The 25,478-nt window shown below is 45.8% G+C and overlaps 1 protein-coding gene across 1 annotated transcript in view; it reads right to left on the bottom strand.

Moving 5' to 3' along the window:
- The window catches only part of LOC146821881 (mitochondrial amidoxime-reducing component 1-like), a 180,112-nt gene that overhangs the window by 110,963 nt on the left and 43,671 nt on the right, over positions 1 to 25,478 (bottom strand). The window contains exon 3 of the mRNA XM_085612959.1: positions 1,386 to 1,551. Within this exon, the coding sequence (XP_085469085.1) occupies positions 1,386 to 1,551 (166 nt within the window). The remainder of the gene's footprint in view (positions 1 to 1,385; positions 1,552 to 25,478) is intronic.

The raw sequence follows: 25,478 nt of genomic DNA, 5'->3' as shown, positions 1-25,478 counted from the left end.
GCGGGCCGAAAGGGAGCGTTTCTACTCACTAATCTAACAAGCCTTTGCAATGCAATAGGTCTCGCATTTACACGAGTTTCAGCTATTGACATTGCAAATAACAATGTCTTTTATTTTTGCTTTCGTTTTTAAAACATAAATAAAAGGCATTGTCATTTACAATGCCAATAGCTTAAACTTGCATAAATACGAGACCTATTGCATTGCAAATGCTTGTTGAGAGTGTTCTTACCACAGTTCCTGGTCATCATGTGGGAATTCAGGTAACTGCAGGAAGAGTGTTCAGTAGCATAACATAACAAGCGACAATAACAAACATGCAGCGCAGACATTTCCTCTTCCTGGACTTGCTGCAACCGTAGATCATCAACAGCGCTATCGTAGGTTACCGGGGCTACACTTCACAAAGAGATTTATCTGGACAACTGTGGATGAAATACATTTGCAGCCTAGGGATCACATTTTCAACAAAGTTCGAAATATATTTAACCATATTAAATCTTGCAAACCTATGCTATTTTCCCTCAATTTACATCTGCGGCAGTTATTTTTTGTGGTAGCAAAATCAAATGGCCAGATTCACAAAATGTACTGAGAAATCCGTAGGCTTATGCCTTCTAGATTAATGTCTATCATGAAGTTCTGCAAGGACTCCATACTCCTCATGGGGATCTGCAATAGATGTATATTACCAGGAGTACTTTTAGAATTGCTAGAGAATTACTCATTTCTTTTATGCTTGATCATTTTAACATGCGTAAAAAGCACAAGTGTACATTTGCACATGCATGAATGTGCTGCATAATGTTTATCCATGTGTGGAAATAGTTTTCCCCGTAGAGAAATCCTTTCCCTAATTTTGCGGATGCTTCTTCCCTGTTTCTACTACAGCTAAGCATTTACTCCTGTCCTTGCCCCAGGAGTAAATCTCCAATCATATCCAGTGTGACAATGTGCCTGCCAAAGTTTTTTGAATCCCCACACACTATCCTAGAAAAAAACATAACCTGACCTTGGGGGCAGATTTGTTCACGTTCACATCTATACTGTATTGGTGGTTTTGTACATGCGGATAAATTTACATTTTGCGAATAGTAAACAAGAGTTTACATTCGTAAATAAAGAAATGTATCCACCCATGCTCAATCACATAGACAAACACAGTGATTTATTATATTGCTAGGAACAGCACTCCAGAGACTGGGACCTATATTGTTGTTGGCTAGGAACACATAATGTGTTGAAGGTGCGACAGACAACAAAGGGCAAGAAGGTAACCATGGTGATTACAACACAGTGATTACCATTTCAATCTCTAGACAATCTAACCAGAAGCAACCAACAAATGATTATCACAATCTATGTCTTAAAAATCAAGGCATCACCTGATCGTTTCGATGGTAGAGGGCAAACTCTTCTTTTGAGTTTCTCAGCTTCATGTCATTCTCAAAATGCACCAATCTATAGGGCTCTACGCCTTGCACAAAGGCATTAATCCAGCGGGCGGTATCATCTCCACAGTCTTTACCCTGCACATTATTGCCATGCACCCTGAAAGAAATAATTAGCATAGAAGTGTGAATATAGTGTTTGAAGAAACAGGCCTTAGATACTTGTGTCAAATGTATGTGCATGCTTAATACACTCAAGGAACTGACATTTTGCAATAGTTACTATATTACATCTGACAAAAATCTTTGTTCACTTCAGCCAACATGTCTGAATAAAATACTTACCCACCGAGACGCGAGTACCCATCCTGATGACAACTGCGCTCAATTGAATCTCCAACAACCAATCATTGAGGTTGGGGCACATTCCCATTGCAAAGTAGCTCACTGTCTGAACAGGACACCAATCTGTAGTGTTGGTGAGGAAGAAGTCCAGAGCCAGGAAAGGCTCTCCAAGAAGAAGTATGGCCAAGGGCATGAGACAAGATAGTAAGACATGATTGACTCCAGGGGCATATTACATAAAGTGCCTAGGGGCGCAGCGGGCGTTTGCCCCCTCTTTGCACACCCCGAGGCACTATGGTATTACATAAGGGGCCACAGACGTTTGTGCTGCCCCTTCTGTAATACCAATGGCGCTGACGCACATAAAGCTATCTTCAAGGGGACATTCCCTCATTTGCATGGGGGTGTGCCCATGCAAATGGGGGAATCTCTTTGCCTTTGAGCCCGCGCCGTATTTCCGACGAGGCAAAAAAGCCCTCAGGAGATGCACTGAAAGTGCTCCACCTAAAAGATGGCACACTGTCAGTGCGCTTCCTGAGAGCAGCCCTCTGGAGGGGGGAAACGTGGTCCTGTGGACCCACAGACATCCCCTTGCAGGCGGGTGGAGTCACTGACTCCACTCGCATACAAGGGGATCTCTATTCCAGTATAAAAGTGCTGGAAGTTGCAGCCTGCACAGTGACACACAGAGCGGCTTCAAAGCATTCGCTCCGTATTTAACGTGAATGCGCTGCCCCCAATGCAGCACGAGTTCACTTCAAATTAGATATTTGGCATGCCCTAAATTTCTTTGGTCATTGAAAGTCCCATATATGTAGAAGTGTCACACAGTTCCTAGGGACCACTTCACAATTTAGTTTGCGCACCCAAGGTATTCAAAAACGGTAAAGCTGGATATGACAGTATATCATTGTTGCACCTACAATGGGAATGCATTTAAACAAGAGACAAATTGCTTCATGAAAACTAGCATGGGATGGAATCAGGTCTGAAATTTTGAACCAGCATGAGCAATGGCTGCATTAATCATCCGAGGTGAAGTGAGAGGCCCCCTTTCAAGACCAGCTCTCTATTCAACTTGTATAAATGCTAATAAAACGCTGCCCATTCTCGACCTGGATTAAAAACATTCCCATTGTAGGTGCAACAATGGTATACTGTCATATCCAGCTTCTACATATATGGGAATTTCAATGTCCAAAGAAATTTAGGGCATGCCAAATATCTAATTCGGTTCAGGACAAACTGTCTGACATGTATTTGATTGAAGGAAGTAATGCCCCAATCATTTGGTGTCTCAGAATTAGATAATTCTCGTCCTGATGATGACCCTGCTCTAAATGCCTATGTTTAGTGTTCGAAATGTCGACAAATAACATATCTGGACTGTATTTTTAAGAATCTTGATGGTGGATGTCAACACTTGTTTCATGGGTGTGAACTTCAAAATAATATAGTGACTCTTGCTGCACCGTTACTCTTTAGTAGCACCTTGTGCAAGTATTATATTATACTGTGTGAATTTATCAATATATTCATAAAGAAGATATGTAAAAATAAATGCACTGAGATGCATAACTGAAACTCACTAATTTGAGAGGTTTTATCTACTTTCCCTAAAATAACACTATTGCCATGGTAGTCCAGAGATACACTACCCCCATAGGGACCAGTTTATTGTTTAGTTATTGTTCAGCCTAGTTCCCTGGGTTACTGAGTTGGCCCTTTTTCTTTTTTTAAAAAAGGATATGAGACAACAGCACTGCCCTCTCTGGAGGTTAAAGGCTGCCTGACAGATGCTCTGCCCAGGACTCTAACTTCCAGCCATTCCTCCACCAGTTCTCGCTTGATCGACAATCCAAGTCCTGTATAGTGAAACATCCCCTTCTGAAAAAGGAATGAAAGAGGCCAGTATTCTTTTGTACCTTGGATCAAGTATTGTGGCACATATGTACTCTTTGGAGGACACAATCTCTTTTTGAAGCTTCGGATTAATAGCCAAACTAAGGATTAAGCTCTGAAACAACTCATATGCTTTTTCGTCCTTTCTGCCACTCTTTTCATCTGGTCCTGTAGCATATGTAACAATGGGATTGCTTGGCTCGTCGCACTGTTCTCCTTGCTGACTTCCTGTTGAAAACCGTAAAAGGAAGTAGCATTTGTGTCAGACCCTTGACTGACCCCAATTTGTCCACCTCCCTTGTCATGCTTTTCCAGTTGCATGCCCTCCTCTTTGAAGGACTTAGTCTGTGATTGGTCTGCTCAAACAGACGTTGCAGCATGTAGTAGGTTGAGGAATTTAACTGGTATTCTATAGGCACCCTGAAGTATCCTTAACTGTTTTCGGGCTTTAAAAGAATGACAGAAAGGTGGCTAGCATGTTGCTGTCCTCTTTGTCGAGAAAGCCATGCACATTCAGATTGATGCAATGCCTCATACACAGGACCCTGAAATAGCCACCATCTGAAATGGCCTTGACTATATTACTGCCATTGTTTGTGGCAAGAAATCCAATTCTGAGACCTCTGGGTTGAGACCATTCAATCACCTTGCTTTAAATTCTTCCAAGATATTTACAGCTGTATAGGATTTCTCCATGATGAACATCGCTAATGTTGCATGCCGCCGAATGCCCTTAAAACTTTCTCCAGTGTTGAGACCTTCCGATATCTGTTGCCTAACCCCCACAAAAGAGATCCAGTGTGCAGCGATGCACATTTAATCAGTTACTTAACAACTGGCCCACATGTCTGTCATCATGTGGATAGTCTGAACAGCACTCTGCTGCGTATCTTGGTCAACCAATTGCAGCACATCATAATGGAGCACTGGAGCTCTGGCAAAATAGTTCCATCTGGGAAGCTTCAATTTCGGGCAGTTGTCCACTACAAACTCTATAAATCCCATTCCTTCCTTAAAAGAACAAGCATTGGCATAGCCAATAGGTCTCGCTTTTGGGACCTTACAAGTATTTAGTTATGCAGCATAATATCCTTGGTGCAACAACATAAACTGTTGCATGGCTAAACACTTATAAGTTCCCAAAGGCGAGACCTACTCCCTTGAGATGCTCCTGCGCATGGCATCGCTCTAACAAACTACCTATACCTTTGACTCCTGACAGGCCTGGTTTCCATGGTCAGACCGAAAGGTAAAAAGATGGACAAACAGATACCAACAGACTCAAGCACACATCCACACCCAACCAATGTTTTATCTCGCCGACCATAGTATGGTGCTAATAACAATGAAATCCAATACAGACCATTCAACTACCTCCTTAGTCAACAATGCCATCTTCTGCTGTCATCAGACGTCCAACATCAACTTGGACCCAACAACACTCGCCGAACACACCATGTTTCTAAATACATTAACAATTGGCTGCTCTCAAGCAGAACACACTGAACCAGCAGTTCTTACTGTAGTTTGGGGACCCTAAAGAGTTTGTGACGCATACTCAGAGGGTCAGCGACTGCTTCGAAAATAAATAATAGTAACAGATTAATATAGTATATATAAATGAAGAAGCAAAATATAAAAACATAAGTTTAAAAACGTTCTGGAAACGTGAAGGAATTTGAAATTGAAAGGCAAAAAAATTAAGTTGGTTTCGCCAGCGTGATGTGTTGGAGCACTGCTAGTGCATCAATCAGAATATACTATCAATGATGAGTGGCCTCAACTGAATTTAGAAAAGGTCCAACCTTCCCATTAAAATAAAAATGTTGTTTTCTAAAACATTTCTGTGAATTCAATACTTCAGCGCTTGTGTATTTGTTTGATAAATACTTGTTTATGTATTTTTGTATATTATTTGCAGCTCACATTATCAACATTGCTTAGGCCGAGGTCCCCAGACTGCAATAATGATTCACTGGGGGTTCCCAGATTCCAATAATGATTCAATGTGGGATCCCTGGATTCCAGTAATGATTAAATGGAGTCCAAATAAGTGACAAGGTGAAAAATCACCACACTAGACAGATCCTCTGGCACCGTCATGTGCACAAAAATGCCCCCAAAGCATTATCAGTGGCAAAGCATTACCTACATGAACATACATTTTAACACAATTCAGATTGTTACTTAAACGTATCACAATTTTTAGTGAGCGTCACATCATGGCTATTTCCCTTGCCAGCGATACGGCCTAGAAAACAATCTGCGTAGGCTGGGCTATGGACAACGGCTCTTCAAAAAACAGCCAAGTTCTTCGGCACAACCATTCAGTAGCATAACACACTGCAAAGACATCTAGCAGGATCAAACCAATTTTACCTTAGAATTACCTAGCACAAAGCCTTCCTAGACGTTTAACAAATCTCTATCAACCATACACAACCAAGCTTAACCAAATACCAATACACAACCAACGGTAATTCCACAACAATATGAAAAGTGTTAGTAAATTAAGAAGCATTTTGATGTCATATTAAGAAATGAAGGTGATAAAGAAATGCTGATAACATAACTTAACACAGTTATTAAATGCATATTTTCAGACCGTTGCAATCCTTTAATCAAAAAACTATGTCTGTGAACCTTATTGTCATAGAAAGCTATATATGCACTAGGCGGCAACTATGTTATATAAATTAATATATATCAGGAAGGACACTAGACACGAAGATACCTCCAGGAAACTGCTAACCATCAAGCAGCTAGGGACAGATAAGCTATCCTTTAATTGTGCAGAAAGCAAACCTCACCCTTCCTGTAGTTCATGCCTGCTGTGATAATACTAAAGCATCAAATAATGAGAGAAACAAAAAACACTCAAAGAAAATGAAACACTAAGGCTTCAATCATGAATGCATCTGTAATTAATGATACCTGTAAGAACAGGGGAGGGGGAAGCACCATTACAAGTTGGTTGGACTTTACTGAATCTAGTAATTACTGGGAGCAATTAGGTAGTTATATCACCAATACACTCAGGCAGCCAAACCTGAGGGGGATGAAGAACTGGTAAACTTCCCCAGTAAATACCTGGACATAAAGATTTTGTGGACACCACCAAAATCTGCATATTATGCCCCATCTTTAGGGATAAAATCGTAATAGGTGCGATTTATTGCACTCGTTGAATTCTGAAGCTCGGGGTATTGGTTTTTAACGAGTGCAATAAATATGGTCAATCCTCCGGAAACCCGTAATTGAGGTTGAAGACTGCACAGGGAATACCAACCAAAACATCACCAGAATAAATAAAAAAAATTGTGCAATAATAAGCATAAACCATGTCTAAGTAGCTGACACGGTTAATAAAAAGGAATACCCATGAACATGTCTATTATTTTAAACAATGCTTAATAGTGCGGGGATACAGTTTCTACGTGTTCCCAATATTAATAAGGAACATATACTAAGTAGAGTTAGGTAAGTTAACCTACCTCAGATATTACACAATGTTTTCACATTTGGGAAAGGTATGGGGGACTTTGATTAGAACGCAGGTCTGCTCCCACCAACGCTGCGCCAACAAACCCTATTTCTCGGCAGATGTAGCAAAAACGAAGGAGAATGTCATGCGATAACGAGACGAAGAACAATCCAAATGAAGAGCGACAAAGAGGATGCTGACGCGTGCAATGAGGTGCAGCAGCAGTGGGTCACACATACAAGCAAGGCATTGACTAGACACAGACACATAAACAGACATTTAGGTGAAAACATCTTTGATGTGACGTGAAGTAAGCGCGCCCAAGGGTGTGCCATGGGAAACCAACAACCACAGTATATGCATTACAGCAAAGAAAGGACACACACGACACCATAAAGAATAATGCATGGGGAGTGACAGAAACCCAAGGCTCAGGTGACAGCGCTGCACATTATAACCCAAGCACGGCTTTGTGTTCACGCAGAGAAATATAATACATAGTCTGGCAGCAGCGCTGAGTCAAGAGATGAACAGGAGACGAATACTAATAGAAATGAATGGCCCAGGAAAGGCCTTCATGGCTGAAAGTAGTACTTGCGTGCGGCATGTGTACATCTGTGTGCTTCCATGAAGAAACAAGCATTGAAAGCGTGCGTCATCGCGATCGCTCTGAAAGCGAAAGTGATCGCGATCGCGATGACGCACAAGTTTTCAAAGGGCTGCTGAAGGCTAGCGGTTCGCGCGTGCACGGTCGCGTGAACACAAGCGCAGGCCAGCCAACAGCACTTTGAAAACTCACATACAAAATGTCTCTCCGAGCCAGCGCATGCGCTGGGCTCAGCGAGACCTAAAAAGTGAGGAGGTCCAGTGCAATTGTTTATTAGTGATGGCCAGAATTCTCCTGTGGTTCCAGGCAGAGTATCCGTGCTTGCCCAGACATTTTACCTGGGACCACAGGAGAGTTCCCCATTATGATTCATTTGTCGACACGCGGCCACTTTGAAATTAATTTCCTGTCCCCTGCTCGACCTCCTATAAAGTCTATCCTCGAAGTTCTCTGAAACACTGGATATCACTAATGAACAATTGCTAATTATAGACCGCTTATCTCAATGTCCCTTAGAAAATGGCTTTGAAGAGTAGAAGAAAAGGACTTAACACACTGGCAATGCAAAATGGCCACTGGCTTCAAGTTCAGAACAACAGTCAAGAAAGCATAGACAGCAGAGAAGAGCACATGCAGTCCTATGGCAAAAGCAAAGCACACTGGCTACGCAAGATGGCTCCCTGCCACACAGCCATCACCCACAAAGGCATGGACAATTAAGAACATATAGGTGCCGATTCCGATCCGGTAAAACCCGGGTACGAACCGTCGGACGGAGCGTTTCCTCCATCCGACTCGTACCCGGGAAAACCACCTTACAAACCCGCAAGTACGATTCGTACAGAAACACCATTTCCGTACGAATCGTAGAAAACACCGACCGGCTAAAATATACCCACAATTCCAATCCGGGACACCGCGTACGCGACATTCGCACGGAGTCAGGCAGCGTTTTACGGATCAGCAAGTACAATTCGTACCCACAGCACTTCGCACGGCAATATTTTTACGGGACCCAAAAAGTGCCGGAAAAGCTACGTACGCCGCGATGCATGACGAAAAGGGGGCCCGATACGCATCGTACCCCCACCCCTACACGTCCGCACCATACCCCCAGCCCCCCCATGTATGCACCGTACCCCAGCACCCATACGTGTACGCGCCGTACCCCACCTCCGTACCACAGCCCCGTACCTGTACGCACTGTACCCCCACCCCCGTATGTACGGTGCGTACCCCTACGTGTCGTAGACTTTTCCCGATGTCATTCGTATGTATTTTCCACGTACGAATCGTACTTGGCCGTTTGTACGGGACTTGTACGATTCGTACGTAAAAAAATACAGATACGATTTGTACGGGAATTTTTTTTACCGGATCGGAATCGGCACCATAATGGAGGCCTGTGGCAAAAGCACGCTGCCGACACAAAAGGGCCGCCCTGCCACATGGCCACTAAGGGCGAAAGCATGGACAACAAAGAACACATGCAGGCCAATGGATTAATAAAAGCATGTTAGCTAACAAAATGGCCTCCCTGCCACATGGCTCTTAGGGTGAAGTCATACACAACCAGTAAAACATAATGGAGGTCTGTGGCAAATGCACACTACGCAAAACGTCTACAAGCCACATGTTCACAACAAGCAAGAAGGCACGGACAAACAATACAAAACCACACTGGCTACACAAAATGGCCACCCTGTCACATAACATGGAGAACAATGTAGCCCTAGAACTAAGACAAAATGGTGGCCTATGGTATACACACAGACACACATACACTGACCACACAAAAATGGCAACTTGGCCAGCAAAGAAAGGAGGCATGGTAAACAAAGAAGAAAACACTACCATTAATTCAGCACTGCTAAAAACGAAAATTAAGTCAACTTTAAAAATGTCCCAACCACAAACATCCCAAGGCATCAAAATTTGCCTCACCAACATTTTGCAGAAAAACATAAGATACAAAAAAAACACATTTTGCATCAAATCCAAGGCCATCCATAATTCAATAGATGTTTTAAAAATACATATAGCACGGAAAGAGTTTTTCAAAATACACCCAATGCCTAGCTGGCCACGGTCCATGGGCAGACTAGGCCCCAGACAGTAAAATGAGCAAAATAGTGCAAAAGTCACAAACAACAAACAGTAAAATGGAAAAAAAAGTACTTGAAACCCAGGCCCCAGGACCTCCCAAAAATGTGAAAAATGTTTACCTTACAAAAATTTCAAAAATGACAGCAACATTTACCCCTACCAATTCAGGCCACCCACAATCAAATTTAAAAACGTACAAAAAAATGAAAAAGGTAAACAAAATACTGCTTCATGACCTCCATCAAACAACAAACATCATAAAGTTCTTTAACTTACTTGATGTCACACAAAAAAAACTCAAAATCCAATGGTACATGCAGCAGGGATCACAGACAAAGATAGTGATCCTTTCCTTTCCAAATCTAAATGAAAAGTGAGCAAGGGATGGACAAAGCAGTGAGAGGAGCTTTCTGGAAAGTAAAAGGAAGTTGGAGTATCTGTGGCACTTTCTTCCTGTTAAAAATATAAAGTCAAATAAAAAAGAATGTGTTTTGAGCTAAAAGAAAATACATGAAAAAATCCATTTGGGTAGAATACCTACCCGAAAAGATATTTTTTGTTAGTTTGCTTATTTTCGAGTAGAAAATCTACAAAAAAATAAATTAGCCCTCTGATTGCGACCACCCACATTAGAAAATCTCACTGGGAGAACTCCATAATTCAATAGATGTTTTAAAAAGACATATAGCACAGAAAGAGCTTTTCAAAATACACCCAATGCCTAGTGCTAGCTGGTAATGGCCCATGGGCAGACTGGCCCCAGACAGTAAAATGAGCAAAATAGTGCAAAAATCACAAACAACACACAGTAAAATGGAGAAAAAGTACTTTAAAACCAGGCCCTCCCAAAAATGTGAAAAAATGTTACCTTACAAAAATTTAAAAAATGACAGCAAAATGTACCCCTACCAATTGAGGCCACCAACAATGAAATTTAAAAATGTGCATAAAAACGAAAAAGGTAAAAAAAATACTGGTCCATGCCCTCCATCAAACAACAAACTTATCATAAAGTTCTTTAACTTACTTGATGTCACACAAAAAAAACTCAAAATCCAATGGTACATGCAGCAGGGATCACAGACAAAGATAGTGATCTTTTCCTTCCCAAATCTAAATGAAAAGTGAGCAAGGGATGGCCAAAGCAGTGAGAGGAGCTTTCTGGAAAGGAAAAGGAAGTTGGAGTATCTGTGGCACTTTCTTCCTGTTAAAAATATAATTTTTTTAAAAAAAGAATGTGTTTTGCGCTAAAAGAAAATACCTGACCCATCCATTTGGGTAGAATACCTACCCGAAAATATATTTTCAGTTAGTTTTGCTTATTCTCGTGTAGAAAATCTACTAAAAAATTAGCCCTCTGACTGCGACCACCCACATTAGAAAATCTCACTGGGAGAACTCCTAGTGACTAGAAATCATACTAGGAGATACCAAATCTCACTTGCGAGCTCCCATTCTGGAGACTTGCATTGCTCCTGTTGTCATCACATCGCTCGAACAGGAAAAACATTCCTCAGTGCGGTGATTGGCAGACTTTGGTGGGAACTCCACATTACAAGAGTAATGCAGAGTTGGCAAATATCTCCAATTCCGCTACCAGAATAAAAAATTCCGCCTGGATCTAATCAAGATACTGGCTGGGATCCTGGCAGCTCACTTAAAATGGGTTATTCCCCCACACACAAGTGGTGTTTATCCCAGGAAGATCATCTCAGAATCATTTCCACACACTGACTCAGTTAGTGGCTGGCTAACGATCTACCAGAGGAAGCATTTGAACCTATCACTCGACGCCAAGAAGGCGTTCGACAGAATGGAGTGGGGCTACCTCTTTGCGACACTACACAAATTTGGACTCCGTGCCAACTTTATTGCCAAGGTTCATTGACTCTATGACTCCCCCTTAGCACAGTTCAACTGCAGGGGTTATCTGTCAGAACACTTCCCAGTCAAAAGGGGCACACAAAAAAGGTATCCGCTGTCCCCATCCTCTTTCTCCTAGCCATGCAAGCCCTGCGGCAGCACTGCCTAGTCGGAGATGACCGCAAACATCCCCACCCCGGGAAGCCCATCAACCATATATCTATATGCAGATGACATCCTTCTTATGCTTTCTGCCCTTACTACTTTCTTTCTGGCACTTCTGGATATCATTTCCACCTGTGCAGCGAGAGACGATTACTGGGTAAACTGGGGAAAGAGTGAAGCCCTCCCAATCTCACAGGCAATGACCTGAGTAGCCATTAGAGGCTATCCATTTCAGTGGAAACCGTCATGTCTCAAATATCTGGGAATATATATATAAATAAAGATGTAGAACACTTAGGTGCCGATTCCGATCCGGGAAAAAAAAATTGCGTACGAATCGTATCCGTATATTTTCACGTACGAATCGTACATGTACCGTACAAACTGCGAAGTACGATTCGTATGTGAAAAATACATGCGAATTGCGTCGGGAAATTGGTCCGAGAGGGAGGCGTAAATTTTTACGTCCGAATAGCGTCGGGAAAAGTGTCCGATAGGGAGCCGGACATTTTTACGTGCAAATCGTAAAACAGAAGTCCGAGCGCGCAAGTACGATCCGTACCGCCCGTCCGAATACACAACCGCAGGTAAAAGGCCCCATACGGAGGGAACGCTGTAGCCAACATGTACACGGGTAAACTTGTGCCCGGATACGAGTCGTACAGCCCCCCTCACCCCGCACATGTCAGCACCGTACCCCCGTATGTCAGCACCGTACCCCCCCTCCGCACCATACCCCAACACCATAGCACAGCCCCGCACCTGTACGGGCTGCACCCCAGGCCCGTCTCCCAGCCCCGCACCTGTACACCCCGTACCCCAGGACCGTACCCCAGCCCCCCACCTGTACGCGCTGCACCCCAGGCCCGTCTCCCAGCCCCGTACCTGTACGCACCGTACCCCAACATCGTAGCGCAACCCCGTACCAGTATGCACCATACCCCAGGCCCGTACCTGTACGCACCGTACCCCAACACCGTAGAACAGCCCCGCACCTGTACGCACCGTACCCCAACACCATAGCCGAGCACCGTACCTGTACACAGCGTACCCCAACACCGTAGCCCAGCCCCGCACCTGTACGCACCGTACCCCAACACCGTAGCCCAGCACCGTACCTGTACGCAGCGTACCCCAACACCGTAGCCCAGCCCTGCACCTGTACGCACCGTACCCAAACACCGTAGCCCAGCCCCGCACCTGTACGCACCATACCCCAACACCGTAGCACAGCCCCGCACCTGTATGCACCGTACCCCAACACCGTACCCCAGCACCCTCACCCAAAGACTCGTACAGAACCAGGACACTGTAAAACAGCACAAGGAGGGTCAATGTGACTCGCACAACACCACAAAACACGTCAACATGACAAAAAACATCTCTATGACTGACCTGGCACATCCAAACAGGCAAACACAGGCCCTAAATCACACCCACCTCTTATAACACACCCACCACAAATTCAAACACAGCCACACCCACAAATGGACCAATACAAAGGGCCCACAAACACAACCCATGAGCCTTTGCAACAGACCCACTGCTGACAGACACCACAGACAAACAACTGCACCTTACTTACACCGTAACTACACCTTAACTTACACACCTTCTCACAACCTCCTTCACAAACACCCCCTCTTCACCTTCACACACACAGTCACATTCACACCCACACACCCACAACCATCCACACCCACACCCCACACCATGCCCACAGACAATAATCCAAAGTTCACAACGGCGGAGCTGGGGCTCCTTGTCAACGAAGTCATCAAGCCACAGCTGTTTGGAACATTGGTCAGACAGACCAGCATAGCCCAAAAATCCAGCCTATGGCAGAGGATCGTCGATAAGGTGAATGCTGTTGCGCCCATCCGAAGGACCAGGCATGAATGCCAAGCCAGGTGGTACGATCTGCGCAGGGCAGTCAAGAGGAAAATGAACGAGGAATACGCCCAGAGTAACATCATTGGAGGTGGGCTGCCCCGCAGACCCGTACATTACCATCCCTGGGAGGAGAGGGTGATGGCCACGCTTCCGCCGGTTGGTGTACACGGAGTCGAAGGAGTCGCAGAGCCTGGTGAGTACACAAACAACTCACGTAACATGGGGGGGAATGGCATCCACACCACAAATACACCAAATGCACGCAACTTACCCCAAGCCCCCACCGCACACAACCACACCCAAAAACCACGCTCATGCCACTAAAGTCTCCATGTCCCATTCACAAATAAAGGCAATGCCATGTCCCAGGCCACACCAACCACAAACCCAATACTGGATGTCCGGGATGCTGGGAGGGTGGGGCTCACACAACACATTGTGCAACTCAGAACCAGACACCAATGCCCACAGCCCATATGGCCTAGGTACATACCCATGCACCATGCCCAATGCACAGGGACTGGCAAAGTACTGACAAGGTAGCTGACACTTGGCCCTGCTGTAGGCAGCACATGGCCCTCCTGTGACCACTGTACACTCAAACAACAACTCCACTAGCTCACATACCCAGCACAGGAACTCACACACACTGTCATGCCAACATGCACCATGAGGGGACAGACACATCACCTGGGAGACCCAATGACAAATCACACTACACCCAACAGCAGGCCCGGTCACACACCCCCCCTCACACAAGCACACACCCCCGGGGCCAGCAACGGATTTACCCACTCTCACAATGGACATCTGACACAACAAGACCAATCCATAGCCAAATAAGCATACCAGCCAAAAAAATCTACTGGCAAACACTCACGAACACATACCAATCTGTCCCCCGCAACATACCCATTCCCAAGTGTACATTGAGAGGAATGCTAGGCACATCCAACCACCTGGAGGAACTGTGACTACTTGAATATGTATGAAACATGGATGTGGCATGAAACAGCATTAACATTGTCTCTCTCTCACACACAGGGCAACGTCATCGACCTCCCCCCAACAATGGGGGGGGAACAATCACAGTCCCAGGCTCAGCGTGAAGATGATCCCACCGGCAGCGACGACTCCCACCACTCCGTGGATGACCCAGACCAACCTGGCCCCTCTGGTGCCCAAGCCCCTGCAGCACCTGCGACAGGTACATCTGTGCCAACCACCACCCCCATTCCTGCCACATCCCAGGAGACACCCAGGAGCCCTGCTCGCACTGAACAACACAGCCAGTCTGACCAGGAGGGACAAGGTTCTCCGGGCACCCAGGAGGAGGCAGACGACCACGCTAATGCCATCCCTCAGGGGTCCCGTAGACCTGATGTGCCCACAACGGCAGGCCAGGCTCGTGTGGGCAGGGGTGGTGGGAGTGGAGGCAGGCGGAGGCGAGAACCTGACCAGCCAGCTGAGGGAACCGGTATGGCACACATGCGCCACATCCTGGACACATACCGGCGTGACACCAAGGGCATCAGCCAGGTTGTGTCGAGCCTCACAGACATCAAGGGGACCCTCGACGAGATGAAGAACCTGCAGGCCGAGCAACATGCCAGTCAACAACAACACCAAGGACGGATGGAGGCAAGACTGGCTGAGCTCCTGGCGATGCAAGCGGACATGAGCCGTTCACTCCGTCGGATCGCCGACAACATGGGCAACCTTCCCTGTGCCACCAAGTGAAGACCACCACCAGCCACAGGGAGAGAGGAGGAGGAGGAGGAGGATTCGTCCGACGGAGCATCACAGACATCGTCAAGGCCTGCATCTGAGGGTCCCGCGAGGAAGGTGGGTCGTCCACGGAAAAGACCGTGAGACTCAGCGGACCATCCACATCTCCCAGGTCACCTGGCCTGGCACCTGGACTTCTGGGGCAACAGCAGCACCTCACCCAATGACATTCTCTGCCACATGGACTTGCTGGTCACAGTCTGACCAATGATGACCAACACTGTGGTCTGGACTCTGATGACTCCAACTGACAAGGATGCCATCTCCCCCTGTGAACTTTGGATTCTATGCACCCGGTAGAGCACCTTAGCACATCTACCAAAAGACTCACCCCACCAAAAATAAATTATTTTTTTCTTGTCATGAGATCTTGCTGTCATTTGGCATTAGTCCACAACATATGTGTGTGTAAATGTCTAACTATGCCTGAGTGTTGAACCAACTCCACCCATCCATACCCTGGGATCTGAGTCTGGTACAGGACACACATGGGTCACAAGTTATCATTCAATGCAGATATGGAGCACAATACTCACCTGGTGGAACATGGCAGCGGACTGACGTCGGCCGCGGGAGCCTCGAGCTCCGAGGACGGTGCGACATCGATACTCAAAACTGAGATGCACAATTAACTGAACGGGAAACGGAGATGCGTAGAACACACCCGAGCCTTAGATAAGTGAGGATACCTCGGGGAATATTAAAACGAAACAATTTTTTTTTTTCTTACCGAAAGCGGTGGGCACTAGGGCCGGAGCGGGAGCGGGAGCTTCTGATGGGCAGAGAGGTGGAGTCAGCATCGGCGTGCGATGGCCCAGGAGACCGCCGAGTGCAGCTTTGGAGGCGAGCATGGTCGGTAGCGGCTAGAGTCAGCTTCAGAGGATTTATCTTTTGTGACTCCCTATGTAATTCAGCATTTACCTAGTTTCTTCAGCACCCTCCGGATCCGGTAAGGTGGTCGCTGATAACGAGTGTGTGGGGAGGTAGAGACTATATGGATGCAGACTCTGCCCTTTTTGGTCCAGTGATCTCCGCGAGGGGTGGTTTGGTAACTGTTTTAGCGCCTGGGGGAAGCCCAACACTTTAGCTCAACGATCCACGAGGAGTGGAAGTGGAGTACGTGTACAGGGGTTGCAGAGGTGGGAGTCTGTCCCCACTAAAAATAGATACCAGCTGCGGTCGCAGTTACAGTTACAATCGGAGTTTAAAACCAGGAACATTGTGGACCCCATAGAGGATTCGGGAGGGGTGGCTCCTATAATTCCACGCAAAAGGAAAGCTGTGAAACCCGGGGATACTAAAAAGCTGAAAGGGCCGAAAGCAATTTGTCCTTCCCAAAAAGTCACTACATCACTCAAAGCTTACTTCAAGATTATGGAGCAGGCTGTGGGGTTAATGGAGTTAACTTCGATCGTACAATGCGAGGCCCCTCCAGTCCCACTGGAGAACCGCTTTCTGTCCCTTATGAAGATTTCTGGCCCCAAAACAACTATGGAGGGTTTGGTAAGTCTACCAGTGACCTCCTTTGAGGGCACCCCCCTTTTCTTGGACTCCGCTGGCAGTCCCAGCACTATTATTAGTAATAATGGTACCACTGACACTATTGCCCCCACTGCGGTCTCTTCTTCTCCTACACCTACTATACAGCCTCCACGGACTTTGCAAGCACAGGCATTGGCACCTGCAGAGGTTAGTCCTTCAGGTCCACTACCACATAGCGACAACAGTGCACAAGCATTTGGAAAGAAAGAAATAAACAGAGAAGAGCTAGGTGCTTTTCTTTCAACACTGAGAGGGGACCTGTTGACTAAATTTGAGATTTCGGAAGCTAATCAGAAAGGAATCCATGATAAGTGCGAAGTCCTTGAATCAAAATTAGACGACATTTGCGCACGTACTGGACTACTTGAGATTGAGGTTAAAACACTGTCAGAGTCGGTCCAGGGGAATTCGAAAGATATAGATATTCTAAAGGCCCAGAACTGATTACTACAGACAGACATGGAGCGGTTAGAAATGCAAGCCGTAGAAATAACCTCAGGATTCTCAAGATACCAGAAGGGGCAGAGAAGGAGAATATTAAGGGTTTTGTGTGTAACCTGTTGAGGGAGGGGGTGCTGAAAGACCGACCAGATATTGACTTAGAGGTCGAGATCCAGAGAGTGCATCGGGATCCCTTTAAGCTACATCCTGGCAGGAAGGCCCCCAGAAAAAATTTAGTCAACTTCCAGCCTCACACGGTTAAAGAATTGATTTTGGGAAGGTCATTAACAGGGCCGGCCTTGCATCACCAGGCCGGACCCTACCAAATTCGATCTGATATAGGTGGGAGAACAGCACAAAGGCAGTGGAAGCTGGGCTCCAGAATGCCTTAATTGAGGAGTTTGGGGGCACAGGTTCAAATGAAGTTTCCCGCATTGCTGAAAGTAATGTGGAAAAATAAGATGCACAACTTCAGTATACCTGAAGACGTAGATACTTTTTTTGTCGCAGATGAGAGAGTAGTTAGGAGTTCAATGGTACGTTACGTACTGAAAGCTAGTATTTGATGTTAATGTTAGGGTTTGTGTCAACACTAAGTATAGGTGAAGATGGGGGTCCTGATGAATCTCAGTTAGTATGAATCAGGAAAATGAAAGCAGGAAAGCTGGAAGGGAAAGAGGAATAAATAGGGGGGAAAAAAAGGGGGGGGGTCTAAATTGGGAAGAAGGGGTTTAATTTGTGTATTTTAGACACTAGGCTATCCTTGCACATCACGGGTGATGAGTAATACTAATAGTAATTGAAAATCCAATTAAAAGTCTCTTTTTCTTTTTTTTACGATGTTGTGCCGTTCTCGGGAGAGGTCCCAAAAGCCGGTTCCAACGCCAGGTATAGAAGGTGGGTTCCTGGTGGGTGGGAAAGGGTGGGAAACACAGGGAAAGGGGGGTAGGGGGGGGCAAGAGGGGTAAAAATGAAAAATGTGTCCTTATACAACACATAGAAGGTACTGTTCGCTCTAGACGGGTAGTCTTATGGGTAGGTCATGAGTCGATCAGTTGAGATCAAACTCCTCTCCTGGAACGTGAATGGCCTTAGGGGGTGTAGGAAACTATCCCGAGTGTGTGAGTTTCTTAAAAATAACGAGGCCCATATTTATTTGTTGCAGGAAACTCACTTAGAAGCCCTGGAATGTAAACAGGGTTTTAGTAAGCTCAATTGGGTTCAAGAGGTAGTTTGCTCTAAACAAAGAGGTTGTACAAGGGGGGTAGCGATAATTATAAGAGCTAAGGTTAAGTTGGAGAAATGGGATACAGATCAGTCTGGAAGGTGGCTGGTGGCAACTCTGTCTGTGGATCCTTAATAACTTGTGCGGTTCATTACGGACCTAATGACGATAATCCTGGCCCTCTCTTAAATCTTGAGGCTTGCCTGTTACAGACATCTGCCCCAGTTATACTCGGCGGGGATTTTAACCTGGTGTTTGATAAGATATTAGATCGGACTTCAAAAGTTAAGTATAATGCTTCAACCAGGACATTCTCTGTTCTTAAGAACGTAATTAAAGAATTTAACCTGCTAGATATTTGGAGATTAAATAACGGTAGTGCCAGAGAATTTTCTTTCTATAGTAAAAAATATAAACAATATTCAAGGATAGATTATGTTTTGGTGGATCAGAGTATGCTTTCAGATCTTAAATCCATTAGTTATACCCCGGCGACCTTATCTGACCACTCGGCCGTTGAGTTGGCGCTGAATTTTAAGCTCAAAATGTGTGAGAGGAGATGGACCCTTGATAGGGCCCTGTTATTGGATGAAAACGCGATGGCGGGGTTGGATGGTAAAATAGGAGATTTCCTTAGTTTCAATGAAGGCTCTGCCAGCGATCAAATAGTCTGGGAGACTCTAAAAGCATACTTGAGGGGGTTTCTGAGCTCCCTCATGATCTATAAAAGAAAGTCTATTAAAAAAGCAGAAAAAGATGGCCACAAGAAGATTAAGGATAAGGAGACAGAGCTGCAACAAGCAGCCTTATCCTTCCGCAATCTTGTCCCTAAACTGGAGAGGGAATTGGTGATCCTACAGGCAGACTTCCAGGCAGGAATTGATAAGATCTTGAAGGATAAATGGGATGCCAGTAAGTTACAACATTTTGCTTATGGCGAAAAAAGCGGCTCCCTTTTGGCATGGAAGTCAAGAACAGATAGGGTAAGAAATCATATTAAGTGTCTGGTAGAGAGGGGGTCAGGTGTCCTGCTACAGGAGGATGATAAAATCAGAGAGGAGGCAAGATCGTTTATGCATGATCTATATCAGGAAGATATTATATATAGACCTCCCTCAATAGTCCGAATCCAACCGGTCGTACCTAGCCGCCAGTATCTCTGAGGGGGAGATTAGGGAACAACTTAAAAAAATTAGTAGGGGTAAAGCCGCCGGCCCAGATGGGCTACCAATTGAAGTTTATCTTGGTCTTGTAGATAGGGTAGTGCCAGTATTAAGATCACTTTTTAATAAGATATATCTACAAGGTGAGGGCATTCCCCCGTCATGGTCCGAAGCAATAGTATCACTGATTCCCAAACAAAACAAGGACCCTCAAAAAATTGAAACATACAGACCAATTTCGCTGTTAAATTCGGACCTTAAGATTTTTTCTGGGATACTGGCCACTAGGATGGCTAAAATTATTAAAACCATTATTCATCCGGATCAGAGGGGGTTTATACCCGGAAGACAGCTTAACGAGCTTACCTTTCAAGTCATTGGGGCAATAGACGTTGCAACGGAAAAAAAGCTTCCACTCACCATCGTTGCAATTGACGCTGCTAAGGCATTCGATCAGGTGAGCTGGCGTTATCTATGGGACACTATGGATAAGTTTAGCTTTCCAACTAATTTTGGTGAGGCGGTTAAATCTTTATATCTGAACCCCCGAGCAAAAGTTTTAGTTAATGGCGCCTTATCCAACTGGTTTGACATCTCAAGAGGCACTAGGCAGGGTTGCCCCCTGTCACCTTTACTATTCGACTTATATATTGAACCCTTTGTATGTGCACTCAGAGCGGACCCTAGTATTAGGCCTTTTAGAATCGCTGATTTAGATCTTAAGATCGCTCTGTATGCGGACGACCTTCTTTTGTATACCTCTAATCATACTGAAGCAATTCCTCGGTTGTTTGAACTGGCTGAGGAATTCGGTAATATCTCTGGTTATAAAATCAACAGAGAAAAAAACGAAATAATGGGATGGAATTGTGTGAACACAATTCAGGGAGCAAAGAGGCAGATGAGATATCTGGGGATTTATTTAGCCCAAAAGTTGACAGATATATCCAAGATCAGTTGGGAGAAGGTGACCTAAAGAGATTGGCAAGCTTTTATTGAGATGGGCAAACTTGCCATTAAATATATATGGGCGGGTCAATCTTGTAAAAATGAAAATTTTCCCCAAAATAACTTTTTTGTTTAATACAATCTCATTACCTTTTAGCACTAGGGACCTAGCTACCCTACAAGGTAAAATTGGGTCCTTTATATGGGCTACAAAAACGCCCAGAATAGCATGGAAAACACTTAGCAGGGGATTAAGGTTAGGGGTTTGGCCCTACCAGATTTGCTTTCTTATTGTCATGCTTTCCACTTCAAGAACTTCAGAATATTGGCAAATAAATTAGACTCTTCCTCGTTGGGCCTTCTATTCCAGGCAATGCTTCAGGATGTTCCGCAGGGACAAGAGTTTTTTCTGTATAAATTTGGTGATCCCAAGTTTTACAAAAAAGTCTGGCTTAAGATTTTGTTGGCTGCACTTAACAATTGGGGTATATAAGGAGAGCTCTGAAAATACCATACTATACAGCACAGGCTCCAATCTGGGACTCACCGTGTACCCCGGAATGCTTACAGGACCAATTATGTCAGCCACTTAAATTAGCTGGTATGGAGCTGTGGGGTGATTTGAGTGAGGATTTTCAACTTATAAGTTGGGAGTCTTTGTGCAACTTGACCAAGGGGACATTAACTAGATTTAAGTTTTATCAGCTATCTGCATGGTGGGCATCACAGTCTTGGGACAACGAGGAGCTCAGCATGATCACTAATCTTGTCTCTAGAAAGGTCACATGGAAACGTGAAGTCTCGTTTTGGTATGGGGCACTGGTGGGTGCAGAGGATTCTCTAGACTTTGAACTGGGGAATTGCTGGGGCAGTGTTTTTATGGTCGATGGGGAGGGAATACGGAAAATCTGGTGTGACTCTTTTATTATGTCGCAGACTGTGATTAAACCAGCGTCTCTCAGGAAGAATCATCTGTACACTGCTTATAGAGTATATTGGACGCCTGGGAAATTGTCTAAGTGGTCTGCGAAGATATATCACTGTCCCAGATGTAAGTTCCCTGCTGCCGATGATCAACATATGTTTGAGGACTGCCCGAAGATCGGCCCTTACTGGACTGAGGTATGTGGTTTCCTAGAGGAAGTGATGCAGATTCCGATTGAAGTAAGCCCCAAATTAATTTTTTTCGGTTTGTTGCCGGACTTCCGTATTAGTGCTCTGGCTTCGAAATTTGTATTCGTGTAATAGTTATTGCCAGAAGGGAAATTTGTAAACTATGGAAATCTGAGACTTCACCCTCATTTGCAGATTGTCTCAGGAACATTATCATGATTAGTCAATCGGATATGGCCTGTGATAAATCAAGCGTTAATAAAATCTGGGCGGCATTAAAGACCTGGAGGGCCAATTAAGATGGGTCCGATGATTATGCCAGAGGATTATTTTCCGGTCCTCCCTAGTAACATAGGGTTGGTCAGGCGCGGTGAACGGGAGTTGGACCAGGAGACAGCCTTACCTCTGGGTGAACGCTGATAGCCTGTTACAGGACATCTACAAGGGAGGACATCGAATATGTCTGTGTTGAAGGCGCAGGGGGATCCCATCTAGAGGTTATCTGTGACTGGTGGCATGTATGAGGACTAAAAAAAAAATAATAATAATACTCACCTGTGATGGCCTCAAGCTGCTGAAGGGGTGCTAGGGAAACTGTGAGGTCACACCTATTTGGAAGAGTAACATTAAGGCGTAGAGGTCATGCCTCATTTGGAGGTTCCCGGGGAGGGAGTCCCAGGTATGTGTTCCCAGGTGGGAGAACTATGTCCTGCATGCAGGAGTAGGGTGGATCTGAAGAATGGTGGCCAGGTCAAGGTTAGATGCACGGAGATGGCACTACGGGGTCTCGGATGACAGTGGTACAAGGTTGGTTTTGGGTCAGGGTTGTGGCCTGCCTCCTGAGTGTGGGTGAGGAGTCTGAAGGTCATCCTGCAGCACACAGTGATTCATTGCAGCTATCTCTGCTAGACGGCAGAGGGCAGGGCAGTATTTGACACGGATGTTGTCGTGGACCTGGGGGATGGTCCGTCTTACCTTGGAGTGGATCTATCTGGGGATCATGTGTATAATTCTGAGGGTGTTGCAGTGTGAGGTACAGATGCTGGCGATTACCATGGCAAATGTGAGCAAGCAATCCATGATGCACAACATCTTGTGTGCGTGGACACTGGGTGCATGTGCGGGGCTTCTGTGGGTGGGACACAAGCAGTTGACCCAGCTATAAGGGGACAATCCTCAGATGTTGACCTCAGTCCTGTGGCTGCTGTTCTGCCATTCATCTATGGATCCCATGCAATCTTGAATATTGGAACTGGAAATGTCTGCGTCCTTGGTGAGGGTGAGGAGCGCCTGGCTGTCAATGGCATACGAGTTGATGATGAGGTAGTGTGTGCATGGGATGGTGGATAGGGGGGTCCTGGACACATTGTAGATTGACACGCTGAGAGATGATACCTGTGCCATGTGCCTCACGACGACAGCATACAACATGCAGAAGCCTTGAGTCCCACTCCCATGGCCTTGCAGGGGTACAGAGCTGGTGGGGAGTAGGAGGGACATGACCTGGTGGGTGTGACAGGTCCTGGAAGGCGTGGCAGCGCTGTGTAGGCAGTCGGAGTTGCACATTCATCATGCAAAGGTGTTGTGTGTGTGCTCAGTGCATGCCTGAGAGCAGGCGGGAGATGTGTGGATGGACCTTGCTTGGAGGGTGGCTGCAACATCAGACTGTAGTGTGATGTGGGTCATGCAAGGACCGGAGGGTGGTGCAATGTGCACGTTGCATGTGCAGACGGTCCAGCCTTTTGTACCACGTGGCCGCAACTGTGGCACAGACAAGCTGAAGACAGCCAAATGAATGTGTTGAGGGAGGAAGGGAGGAGCACCTTTTATGTGTGTGTGTTGCCAAATCTGGAAACTACATGTGCCCTTGCTGCAGTGGCTGCAACAGCAGGCGGCATGTCCTGGGAACTATGCCACAATATCCACACAAAGACTAGGATGTCAGAAAGGACTACTGCAACAGGTGTATGTCAAGGAAGGAGTTACCGGTTTTCAATGGCACACCCAGAGTCAAAGGATGCACAATCACCAAAGATGACTGACACCGGATCATGAAACTGAAGGCCGACTTGTGCACAGGAAACACACCCCAGAAGGTGCTGACGGCCCGTGGGGGGGACTAACATGCCAAAACACACACACAGCCATGGACATCATGCACAATAGAGAATCAAATACATGAAGAACAGCATGCAGGTTGCTAATCTACACATAAGACTCATATGCACAATCCTTGACAACCATGCCAGAGATGCCGCATGCACAGTGGCAAGAGACCTGCATTGACAGAGATGAGGCACCTTGGAGGCTGAGGAACACCTTTATTACTCAGGCTCACACCTATGCAAAAACATCAACATTAACAGACTCACAGGTCTATTGGATTAACATGTGGGACCTACACCGGACACCCCCTTTGCACCACAGATGCTGTAAATCCATTGTACTGGCACACAAGTGAAGGGGTTGAGCCAAACATCCCCTGCTGCACACGGAGAGGCTGCAATTCCCCATTGAGCATCATATGGGGATGTCCCGCAATATGTCCACCCGTAGCCTCCCGTATGTTTCTGAGGGAAGTTGTACACACATTGATGCCTTCATCATAAACCACAATCCCATAACAGATGACTGTCACGAAGTGTGACTATCAATTCATGTAAGTCATGACACATGTCATGTGCCCCATGGTGTGTCGACATGTATGCATAGTAACAATACCTGCACAAGAGCAGTGCTCACACATTACAAACAACTACCACACCCAAAAATCCTTGCTGGAATCCTTACCCAAAGGAGACTTTTCACCATGTCTGTGCATTTAACACTGATTCAGCACACGTTGCATTACTCATGAGGAATAGCAGGAGCACAACGATGCCACGAGCAGACAGCATGCGCAACTACCTGGGGATGAGAGACACACAAGTAGTCAGGAAAAACAGTCATCCGCATGCATGGTCATGTACTCTACATGAATAAGGTTGACACCATGCTAGTTGTCAATTGAGTGTGTCAGCTAAAATGTGTGGAATGACATCAGCACTCGAGTGACTCATCAGCACACACCTCAAAGTCACTTAGAATACAGTCAATTGGACACACACATTGCAACACATGCCACACAAGGCTGCAAGCGTGCACACTCAGACCCAGGGACTCACCATTATGAGAAGAAGTTGCGTATGAGCTGACTCCGGATGTCCTCCTCCTCCTCCTCCTCCTCCTCCTCCTCCTCCTCCTCACTTGCCTCGTGACCAAGGCCGTCATCCTCCACGGGTGGATGTTCCTGCTCATCGGGATCCAGGATGAGTGGCACAGCTTTCTCCACTGCCATGTTGTGCAGCATGCAGCACACAAGGAAGATTTTGCAGACCTTCACCGGTGCATATGGGAGGGACCCACCGGTCTTGTGGAGGCACCGGAATCGGCTCTTCAGGAGGCCAAACGTCCTCTCAATCACTCGCCTGGTCTGCCCATGGGCGTTGTTGTAACGGTGATC

This window comes from Triturus cristatus, chromosome 6 (genome assembly GCF_964204655.1).
Source record: "Triturus cristatus chromosome 6, aTriCri1.1, whole genome shotgun sequence".
Lineage (NCBI taxonomy): Eukaryota > Metazoa > Chordata > Amphibia > Caudata > Salamandridae > Triturus > Triturus cristatus.
The sequence above is the reverse complement of the archived record's forward strand: the minus strand, read 5'-3'. Positions and strand labels throughout refer to the sequence as shown.